The following is a 10980-nucleotide window of genomic DNA, read 5'->3' as shown; positions in this document are numbered from 1 at the left end:
TTGCAGTCTCTTGGCAGATTGCCTGTGACACACATCACATTCTGGTTTCATGCTTATTCAATAAAAAAACTGTTTTCTGTCTCTTTTACCTCCGTGGAGAGGTTTTCTGAGTTGGGAGATTTTCTTTGTTTGTTATATTTCCCCAGCACACCCACCAACAATATCACGCACCTCAGAAGCTACATTTCCTCCACACATCTACCTTACTCACAATTCCTGCATGACATGCACCCCAACAGCAGACACACCCCTTCAAGACTTCATACCTCTCATATCACGTCCAACTGCATGACCCCTGACACCTCACACCATACAGCCCACACCACACTGCACACACGATACCCACACAGCATACACCCCTACCACCTGCCTCTCACACACATAATGTTCACATAACTCGGACTTCACACATCCATCCAGTACAGCATCTTGGCCATCACCCACATCCCATCCCATCCCCCTCCTCTGCCACACTGATATCCCCCACACATATGTAACTGAGGGCCCTCCAGGACCAGTTCAACTGACCCCATCTTATCAACAGAGTAATTAAGAGTGGTTTTTCAGGAACTCAGACCTCTTGTCCAGTTCAGGCTGGTTGAGCCAACCATCAACTGGACCTGCACAAATGCTCAAGAAGTGACCTTTTTGACGCCAAGGAGCTAAAAACTCCACCCTTAGGTTATGGTAATGCCGCCATTTTGTGAACATGCGTCCTATGAAGAGGCATGAAGCTTGATTATGCTTGCACAGATCATCAATTACCTCATTTCTCCTTATCTCCAATCATCTATTCCCACACTTCAGACCACCTTGTTCCCTACCCCATAAATATCCCTGAGTCTCCATTTTCGGAGGGGTGGATCTGAAATTGATTCTCCCGCCTCCTCACTTGGCTGCCTTGTGAGTAAATCCTTTCTCTTTGCAAACTCGTCGTCTTGGTGATTGGCATGATTGTGCGGCAGGCAATGAACCTGGTTTGGTAACACATACACCCCGAATCAGTCAGCTCACACCTCAGATCCCCCACGCAGACTCAGCCCAGGCCAAGACTGAAGGTGCACAACCTCAGCAGGTGAGGCTGTTTCCCAGGGAACAAAGGCTCCTAGGCTCTGACAGGGGGAACTCCAAGGACCTTCCAGCCCCAGCAAACCTTCAGCCACTCTTTGTAGCCAGGGTGGAAGCATAGAGGTTGCGCCAAAAGCCCTTCTGCCAGCCTTAGGCCCCACCTGGGAGGCCACTGCAAAGGAGGGAAGCAGGGGTGGGCCTGAGGGCCTGAAACGTCCCTCAAGCCTCCTTCTCCCTAAACCTTGCTCAAGAGCTATAAGTCCAGTCCCTGCCAAAACACCTGGTCATGGGGTGGGAAGCTGAGGAGCTTTGGATGTGGCTTCCTCCTGAGCAGGTCTCTCTGCACAATCCAAATGGGTCTTGGTGCCTCTGGCTCCTGGCACACAGTAGGCCCTTGATAAATGCCAAATAATAATAATGGCTGGGGCTGGCCCGGTGGCGCAAGCGGTTAAGTGCGCGCGCTCCACTGCGGCGGCCTAGGGTTCGCCGGTTTGGATCCCGGGTTCGCCGGTTTGGATCCAGGGTGCGCACCAACGCAATGCTTGGCAAGCCACACTGTGGCGGCGTCCCCTATAAAGTGGAGGAAGATGGGCACGGATGTTAGCCCAGGGCCAGTCTTCCTCAGCAAAAAAAGAGAAAGATTGGCAGTTGTTAGCACAGGGCTGATCTCCTCGCAAAAATAAATAAATAAATAATGGCTAATGTTTGAGTGCCCACAATGCTGCTGTCATGTGCTTTACATCTCAGTTAGGACTTATTATGGCAGCTAGCGTTATTATCCCTATTTTGCAGACCAGGAAGCTACAGCACAGACCGCTTGAGTCACACAGTTATTAAGGAGCGGAGCTGGGATTCAAACCCAGAGAGTCTGATTCCGGAGCACGGGGCTGGAGTTAGCACACCTCTGTTCCTCCACTTCCCCCGAGGCTTCCCCGGGTGGCAGAGCCCACAGGAGTGGCTCCATCCTCTGCACCCTGAATCTCAGGACTTTCTCCAGTCCTTCATTCCCTCCTCCTTCCCCACTCACTTCCTGAGCTCCTGATCTTTGCCATCCCCTGGCTGGGTCCCAGGGGCACAGAGAAGACCCCGACATGGATTCACCCTCAAGAAGGCAGGATGTTTTCAGCAGGAGTCACATGCTCAAATGCTTCAGGCACAGGCAGGAAACCTAAATGAATGAAACAGGCTGGATGAAAGATAATGGAGAATGGCTGGGATTATGGGAATATGGAGAGCTTATTTTAGCTGAAGGGTAAGGTGGGGGTGTAAACGCTGAGCTAGATCTGGGATTTTTATTTTTATTTTTATTTTATTTATTTATTTTTTGTGAGGAAGATCAGCCCTGAGCTAACATCGATGCCAATCCTCCTCTTTTTGCTGAGGAAGATTGGCCCTGGGCTAACATCCATGCCCATCTTCCTCTACTTTATATGGGACGCTGCCACAACGTGGCTTGACAAGTGGTGCATTGGTGCGCACCCGGGATCCAAACCCCAGGCCGCATCAGCGGAGCGCACGCATTTAACAGCTATGCCACTGGGCCGGCCCCAGGATTGTTGTAAAGATCAAACGAGATGCTACCTGTAAAGCACTCAGAACAACGCCAGGCGTGTAATAATAATGTTTTCTTTTCTTTTTTTTCAGTTTAATTTGTTTGTTTATACAGATACAGCAAATTACAAAGGTTGAGCGATAAAGAAGGAAGAGAGTCTCTGAAACAAAAACAGGACATTATGAAGAAAGAACTGGTGCAAAAAAAAGGAACTCCAGAAAGAAAAATGTAGATACCGAAAAAGTCTAGTCAGTCATACAAAAAGCATTGAAACTTCTCTGGGTTTCAGATGCCAGTCTTAGGTCTCAGAGGACCACCAGGGCTGGGGAGACTGGTGGCACGGAGACCAGGCAGAAGACATCGGGAACATCAGTGAGTGATTCCACCTTTGCCGGAGACAAGAATTTGGGTGTGGTGGAGCTTGCTACAGCATGGTGCAGGGCCTGGAGACTTTAGCTCTGAGAGTCTTCGTGTTCATGGTTTATATTAGAAGTAGGCAGTTTATCAGGTAGTAGGCACAGTGGCTAGAACTGCAGCCAGATTTCTGGATTCACATGCAGCTCTGTGAAGTGTTAGTTGTGTGACCTTCCACATGTTACTTGGCCTCTCTGACACCAGGTTTCCCATCTACAAAATCGCACCTAGGAGGGGAGTGTCAAGATGAATATAGGCTCTGGAATTAGACTGCCAGAGTTTAAGTCCTGACCCCAGCACTTATTAACTAGATGAGCCTGGGCAAGTTATTTAGCTTCTCTGCCTTAGTCTCCTCATCTATGAAATAGGGTTGTCTGCGAAGATAAAATATGCGAATACACGTAAATATAAAATACTTTGACACAATCCTGGCACATAAGTGCTCAATAACTTTATGAGGTTAGTGTAAGGATTATGTCCGGGATGACTCCTGGATTGTTTCCTCTCCACTGGGCACCCAGCACACAACCGCTGGATGAACAATGATTGAATAACTGGAGGGTGGGAATGGCAGGCAAATGAGGGAAATGAGTGCAGGCCTAGCCACAGGAGGGAAAAGGCCCTGTTGTAACTGGAATGTAGCTCTCTCTCCTCTGCGGGATTCGAGAGGGGATGGGAGTACACCCATCCTCATCTTCCCTTCCCCTCCCACACAAGGGCACTACATCACAGGATTGGAAGAGCTCATTAAGTTTATTCGGAGCACAAAGGGGGCCAAAGTTTCGCTTGTGTACACACACACAGGTACACACATCCTGAGCAACATCGTTCCAGAGGTTGACACCATCTGCTTGGGCTCCCAGATTTCAGAGTCAGGTATGGATCTCAGGGGCCTGAGGAGGCCCAGGCTATGTAGAAGAAACTGTGACGGGGAGGGGTCCAGGAGCTAGGCTGTGGGAACTCTTTCCCTTCTGCCGCCCTGAGAGCCAGCACCCCACTTCCATCCCTGCTCATCTCCTTCCTTCTCCCCCTTCCTTAGAGGGCAGTTCCCAGCTCACCTGAAGGGAATCACCTGGTGCTCCAGGTCCCCACGTGGCCCCCTCCACCCCATGCTGGTTCTGGCCCGTCGGGATTATCCATGTTCTCATAAGAGTCTGCATCTGGTTAGGACCAGTAGGGAGTAAGATACAGATAGAGCTGGAAGAGGCTGGGAGGGGGTCAGCCTCAGAGGACAAGAGGGGACAGCAGTAGAAGCACCCACCTTCCTCATGATTGGGGGCAGGCTGGGCCCGAAAGGAGCGGAGCTGGGGGGCTGCATACAGGATCCCTCTCATATCCTCATAGGACTGGGACCCTGCTTGGACAGGGGATGGAGAGTTGGAGGCCCGGGAGCTACACTGGGGACTTGGGGAAGGGAAGTGCTGCCTAAGATATGGAGGGAGTCTGAGGGGCAGAGGAAGCTGGAAGGCTTGACCCATGTTGTACTAGGAAGAAGTGATTAGGGTCAGCATCAGGTTCAGGGCCCTTTTAGTTGTAGGGTTCGATCAGGTATGTGTTATATTATGGTCACGGTCAGAGAAAGGGTCAAGAACAGAATTGGAAGGAGTCAAAGTCAGGGTCATGAGGACGTTGTAGAGAGAGCTAGGGTCAAAGCTGAAGTCTGCATTGGGGCTGGGATGAGATGGAGGTCCAAGTGCAGGCTGGAATGTTCATGGTTAGGGATGGAGTAAACAGGGGGGGTCAAGACTGGGGTTGGGGTCGGTGTTGAGGTTAGAGTTAGGAGTCAAATCTAAGGTCAGGATTGGCTTTGGGTTAGGGGTCAGAGTCAAGGTCAAGGTTGGGCCTGGTCAGAGCTGAGGCCAGGTCAACCCAATCTGGGCAAGGCAGGCAGGTCCCAAGCATTTCTCACCAAGGGAGGTTGCCTCCTTGCTGGGGTCCCAGGCTGACCCATGGGGGCTCAGGAAGTCTGGAAAAGGAAGAAGGAAGTCACTATTCCCCCTGGCCTCCTGGTCACACACACCATCACCCCTAGCAGGAACGTGACGATCCTCACACACACCTGTTGTCCTGGTGACTGGCTGGGCCACCTCTTCATCCTCATTTTCATAAGACTCAGCTGCTGCAGAAAAAAGAGAACTCCAGGGACCACTCCTGCCCTGTAGGGGCTCCACAGACCTGTGGATCCTCCCAAGTCTCTGAGGCCCCTCAAGGATCCCAAATTACCGTTGGAGAAGGAGTCTTCATCCTCAGGACCCAAGGCCCCGTCCTCAGGGTTCTCATAGCCGCTGCCGTCTGGTGGAGAAGGAGGGAGGGTCCAGCGAGGGCCCACAGCCCCACGCTGAGAAGTTAGGGGAGTCCTGGGGGAGGGCAGTCTTACCCTGGGAGAGTTGGTCCTGCCCAAGGTTGGAGTCGTTCTCGTAGAACTCGGAGCCCTCCTCACTGTCCGGCTCCTCATAGGCCTCCCCTTCCTCTTCTTCTGGGCCTGGGGTTTGGGGATGGAGGTGGGAACCGAGTCACGGCCCCCCTCCTCCAGGCCCCAGTCCACTATTCCTGCCACAGACCGCTCCAACACCCCCCACGTGAGTAACGACCCCCACTGCCAATCACCCGCTCCCGGCGGGCTCCAGGACCCGGTGGCTCTGGCCTCCTGGACGTGGCTGCGTGAGTTTCCAGAGGACGGGTCGGCGGCCCCCAGGCCTGCAGCCCACCGCAGGGCACGTCCTGGCGAGAGAAGCGTTGTAGGGAAGCAGGTGAGTAGAGACGGGGGCGGTCGGGGCTAAGGGTCTGCGAGGCGGGGCCGTGATCCACGGGGGCGGGATCTAACTCTAGGGGGCGTGGCCTCAAGTCTCGGGGTGGTTCCACTCTCGGAACACGACTTCAGGTCCCTACTCCTGGGGCGGGGCTATGAGTTCTGGGGGTGGGACTTGGCTCTGGGGGCGGGGCTCAAACTTGGGCGGACTCTGCACCCCGGGGCGGGCTCTTTTCTGAAGGCGGAGCTCCGAGCTTGGAGCTCAGGGATTGAGAGATGAGGAAAGTGGGTGGGCCTCTAGCTCTGGGTCAGAGACCGGACGGTCCTCCTACCCGTGCCAGAGGTGGGCGTGGAAACGGAGAGCACGTTCCCATACTGGTTCTGGGCGCCGGTACCCGCGGGAGGCGTCACTTTGAAGAACCTGGTGGAGGAAGGGGAGTTGCCCTGTGAGGCCAGGCCTGAAGGGGAATGAGAGACACATTCAAGATTCAGGCCAGGCCCCCGGAGGTTAAAATGTGGTCGCTTGTAATTAGCTCCTCTGTGCTGGGACAGCCTACAGAGGGGTCTGGGATCACTCCAAGGAGGTCTTTACAGAGGGGGTAGCTTTGCAGCTGGGCTTCGAAGAGTGGACAGTAACCGTAGAGATGGAAAAAAGACACCCTGAGGAGAGGAAACAGAAGCAGAAAGTGCAAGTGCGGGAGTGGGAGACTGGGGGGGCACACAGCATCATTACCTTCTGGTGGGATCAGTCATTCGCTTTCTTTTCCTCCTCAGGATCAGGGCTGGTGGGAGTTAAGGGGAGTGATCAGAGGAGGGGCTGCTTGGCAGGGTGAAGATTTAGGGGGTGCTGAGGAGGTCACTTGGGTCAATGGAGGAGATGGGAGTTCAAATTCCAAGGGGTCTGGGAAGTTTCGAAGGGGTTTAGAGGAGGAGCTGTGGGCAGGATTCTGAGGTCTGTGGGGGAGGTAGGGGAGGAGAGAAAGATGGTTGTCAGACTGGCCCACATGGGCTTTCCTGAGGAAGATTGGGCAGACCGGCTGGGGGACATGACTCACCTCTTCGAAGATGAAGAAAGACCACTAGGGAACCCAGGCAGAAGATCAGATAAACTAAAGTCGCAACAGGGACTTTCCAGCCACCAGTCTCCATCAGCCAATGCCATACAGCTAGGGGGAAGGAGCTATGAGACGAGGACCTCAGGCTGGCATCTTGCTTCCCAGCTTCAAGACCTCAAAGGGCCATAAGTCTGGGGGACAGGGCAAGACACAGATCCTCAAAGTCCCAAGCTACAAGGAGGGCTCTTCTCCCTCCCTCTGAGGTCAGGGACTGTGTCACAGAGCCTGACATGGGGCTTGGGGTAGTATCTATTGAGCAAACCATGAACAAACCATGACTATAGTCAGAGGCAATGTTAGGATTAAGGGAAGCAGGACGATCAGCTTCCTGCTGCAGTTAAGGACAGCCAGGGTCAAAGTGAAAGGCAGAGTCGAGTCCACAAGGTTAGAGGTGGGATGCAGCAATGTGCTGAGGTCAAGTTTGGAGTGAAAGTTGACGCAGAGTTTGAGAACTGTGGTTAGGGTAGCATGGTAGGATTGTATTAAGGGAGACAGAATGGGCAGAACATTGTGACCAATCTGATGGATGGGTGAAGAAAAGGAAAGATGCCCAGGTTCCTGGCTTGGGCATATGGGCAGGTGGTAGTGTATTTCGCTTACACAGGGCCACCCAGAAGACTATGCCTGGGGAAGATGTTGAGTTTGATTTTGTATATGTTGAGTCTGGCATCCATGGGACATCAAATGGCAATTCCAGGAGATGGCTGGGTGTGGGGGGTATGGAGCCTAGAATCGAGTCACCAAAGCGTGGTGGCCTAAGGAGCCATGGGAGTAAAGGAGGTCAAACAGGAAGAGTGTGTAGACAAGCATGAGAGAATGTAGACAGGGGCAAGAAGAGGGCTCAGGGCTCCAACAGTGAGGAGTCGGGGAGGAAGACTCTACCAAAACTGATGGGAAGGAGCAACCAGTGGTAGTAGAAGACCAGAAAAGTGGTGTCTGGGAAGCAAGGGAGGAAGGAGGTGGAGTCAGCATTCAGTGTAGAGGGTGGGGTTCAGGATGGGGCTGGTACTAGCCCTCAGGTTGGGGGGCCAAGGTTGACTGGCTTCTAGTTCTTCTCAGTAGCCCCACACAGATACCCCACAATTGGGAGAAACTCTACCTGACCGAGCAGTGACCTTCAGCTCTATCTCCAGGGTCATGTTGCCAAGGTAACAATAATAGGTGCCTGCATCTTGAGCTGTGGCCTGGGGCAGCAACAGAACAGCCCCTCCTCTGAGGGTGCCCAGGACCCACATCTCTCTGACTGGGGCATCCTCCGTCATGTTTAGGCTCAGCAATGAGGGTTTCTTCTTGGGATGCACGTGGGTCCAGGAGACGGGGCCTCTAACCAGGGAGTCGGGCGGCACCCCACAGGGCAGCCAGAGTGTGGAGCCAGGGGCCACGATGAGGTCTGGGGCAGGGAGAGCTAAAGCTAGGAAAGAGTAGTCCTTGGGGTATCCTCCCCCACAAACCCTCCAGTTCCTAATCACCACCCACACCCTTAGATCCCGCACTTCCTGGCATCTCCTCAGTACCTTACCTTGGGTGTGGCTCTGGTTCAGACTGCTCCTATTTGAGGCACATTTAAGGTCTGTCTTCCAGATCTTACGTTGGTCTTTGTCCCACACATACAGCTGGGAGCTTGTGGGGTGACCAGGAAAGGACCTGGGGCCCTCTGAGGGCCTGTTGCCCAGGCCACAGCCTAGGTCATCTAGGTCTGAGGCATTCCACCGGAACAGCTCCCCTGGGAAGAGACCCAGAACCAGATACGGAGACATCCAAGAGAGAAAAAGAGATACAGGGACCCAGAAAGGCAGAGACAAATGGAGACGAAGACCCAGAGAGAGACAGAGAAACGGGAACTCAGACAGAGAGAGAAGAGAGTGAAAGACAGAGAGATACGGAGCATCTCAGTGTTGAAGTCACAAAGCCGCCGTTTTTAGGAGCCACCTAAAACTGGCTCTCTGCTTGTCCCTCAGACCCTCCAGCCCCTCCCTCTAGATCCATTTTAGCTGCTGGAACTCCTCCATCCATGGTGGGCCTCCCTCTTCTCATCTAACCCTCCCTGCCCCAGCCCGGACCTCACCACTGCCCTCCACGCTGACTGTCCAGCCAGGCTGCCAGGCCTGCGGAGAAGGGGGCCCTGGCTGGCACAGGTAGAAGCCCCCCATCTGGTTAGTGACGTTCAAGATGAGCAGCATGATGCCCAGGGGCTGTTTCTGAATGCTCAGGTCTCGTAACTTTGGGCTCAGCGCTAAGAAAGCTGCCGTCTCCCGAAACCAGGCCAGCTTCTGCGAGTGACCCTCTGGGGAATTGAAGCACGGCAGCACAGCGTTGTCTCCCTCTGTGGAGAGAGGGTGCGGGGAGAGTGAGAGGAGCCCCTAGCCCTCTTCCCTCCTCACACTGGGTTATAAACCCAATGACCCCAGCAGCTGGGAGCAGATGAGCCCTCAGAGTTCTTCCAAAGCCTCCCTGAATTTTACAAACAAGAAAATGGAGGCTCAGCGAGGGTAAGTTACTTGGCCAAGGGCATCCAGGCGGAACCTAGGTTTCCAGCCCCAACTCCTTCCATCTCTGCCCTTTGGACATACCTTTAGCCTCCACCAGCTGTGGTTCCTGGGCCTTGCCTCCCACGGGAGTCAGGAAGAGGAGGAAGAAGAGGAGGAGAGGAGGTGGCATGGTGGCCAGACTCCCCGCGGCACCCAGCTTCGCCGCGGGGGATGCTGGGGCAGGCTGGGGCCCGGTGGGCACTGAACCATGGGTGTCTGCGGGGGCGGGCAGGCAGTCCCCCCGGGGAGGAAGGGGTGGTCATGCCTCAGGCCCCCTTCTCCATGCACCCCTCCAGACCCACAAAACTCATCTCCTCCCTGCTACACTGGTTTATTTTCATCCCAGCGCTTGCCACCATGTGAAGTGATCTTATTTGTGTGTCTACTTGGTCACTTTCTGTTCCCCCAACTAGAATGTGAGCCCCTTGCTGCAAAGACTTCAACTTGTTCACCACTGTATGTATGCACGGCACCCTGGAACAGTGCTTGGCACATCGTAGGCGCCCAATAAATATTTGCTGAATGAGTGGATCCAGTCTTAGGGGCTCCCGCCTTCTCCTCCTCCTCTCTCCTTCAACCCCAGGCTCTAAATCCACTTCTCCTCACACACACACACGCCATTCATTCACTCAACCAACATTCTTGGGCCCCCTCCCACCTCCATACAACCAGCCCCTCACATACTTTGGGATGTGGCAGACCTGTCTTTGAATTTTCTGCCTCCACCTCTTGGCTAAATTTCTTCATCTCTCTAAGCCTTAGTTTCTCACTCTGTAAAGTGGGGATAATAATAGTACTATCAAATATTGTTTGTGAGGATCACACAGGACAATATACATACGGCATTTTTAGCCCTGCCCCCAGCACATAGTAGGCCCTCCCTTAATGAGAGACAGCATCAATTAACGGCCAAGAGCTCCAGCCAGACTGCCACAGCAGCTCCTTTGCAGCGGCCCTGAGAAATGACTGATGATGAATGCCCCATTCTCTCCAGTTCTTCCCCAGAAAGCCCTGCTTCACTTATGGAAGGAACCCATTTGGAAATGGGGAAATTGAGGCCTCCAAAAGGGCAGGGGGTTGCCCGAGATCACACAGTAAGCTGGGGGTACAGTGAGCACTAGACCCCAGGAGTCTGGACTCTTAAATCTGTTCCCCTCCTCCCCCCGTCTCTCTCTCCCGGCCTCTCTCTCTGTATGTGCATGTGTATCTCTGTGTCTCTCACCGCCGCAGTCACTCAGGAAAAGGGTCCAGGGACGCCGAAGACCTACTTTCTCAGTTGCCGGTTCCCAGGCCCGGCTCACTGGGCTGTGGCTTCCTGTTTGCTTCAGGCAAACCCCAGGGGACCCCCCAGCTGGCAGGGCCCTTACTTCCCTTTGATGGCGTTGGGCTGGCTGGAAGGGGGGAAGAGAAGGGCATTGGGGAATGGAGAGGGTGAGGTGGCAGGACCCCATTTGCCTTGCATTCCACAAAAATCTCTCTAACCCCTTCATTAGCTTCCCAGCTGCCTCACGTGCAGTCTTCTTGCTGGAGCATATCGGTCCCCTGCTTAGAACA

At 53.9% G+C, this 10980-nt stretch overlaps 1 protein-coding gene across 5 annotated transcripts; it reads right to left on the bottom strand.

Annotated features, from left to right (window-relative positions):
- Positions 1–2678: 2678 nt before the first annotated feature.
- CD19 (CD19 molecule) lies at positions 2679–10011 on the bottom strand. Of its 5 annotated transcripts, none has more exons than XM_058569769.1 (15): positions 9469–10001; positions 8964–9221; positions 8418–8621; positions 7998–8288; positions 6839–6949; positions 6517–6565; positions 6116–6204; positions 5642–5755; positions 5412–5516; positions 5258–5326; positions 5094–5150; positions 4944–5000; positions 4296–4388; positions 4093–4194; positions 2679–3261 (listed from the first exon to the last, which is right to left on the bottom strand). In XM_058569769.1, exons 1-14 carry the CDS (start codon positions 9554–9556, stop codon positions 4103–4105), a joined length of 1677 nt encoding a protein of 558 aa, XP_058425752.1. In that variant the 5' UTR covers positions 9557–10001; the 3' UTR covers positions 2679–3261; positions 4093–4102. The 5 variants fall into 5 exon arrangements, with proteins under 5 accessions (XP_058425752.1, XP_058425749.1, XP_058425753.1 ...); XM_058569766.1 differs by having other exon boundaries at positions 5094–5153; positions 9469–9997; XM_058569768.1 differs by lacking the exon at positions 2679–3261 and adding an exon at positions 3274–3956 and having other exon boundaries at positions 5094–5153; positions 9469–10000.
- Between the last annotated feature and the right edge of the window lie 969 nt (positions 10012–10980).

This window comes from Diceros bicornis, chromosome 26 (genome assembly GCF_020826845.1).
Source record: "Diceros bicornis minor isolate mBicDic1 chromosome 26, mDicBic1.mat.cur, whole genome shotgun sequence".
NCBI lineage: Eukaryota > Metazoa > Chordata > Mammalia > Perissodactyla > Rhinocerotidae > Diceros > Diceros bicornis.
This window is presented reverse-complemented; position numbering and strand designations above follow the sequence as displayed.

Excerpts from the sequence above, each read along its gene's own strand:
- CD19 (XM_058569768.1), bottom strand. The coding sequence starts at position 9,556 with ATGCCACCTCCTCTCCTCCTCTTCTTCCTCCTCTTCCTGACTCCCGTG. Across the intron at positions 6,205-6,516 it reads ATGACTGATCCCACCAGAAG|GTTCTTCAAAGTGACGCCTC; the intron begins GTAATGATGCTG and ends TTCCTCCACCAG. Across the intron at positions 5,327-5,411 it reads GCAGGACCAACTCTCCCAGG|ACGGCAGCGGCTATGAGAAC; the intron begins GTAAGACTGCCC and ends CTTCTCCACCAG.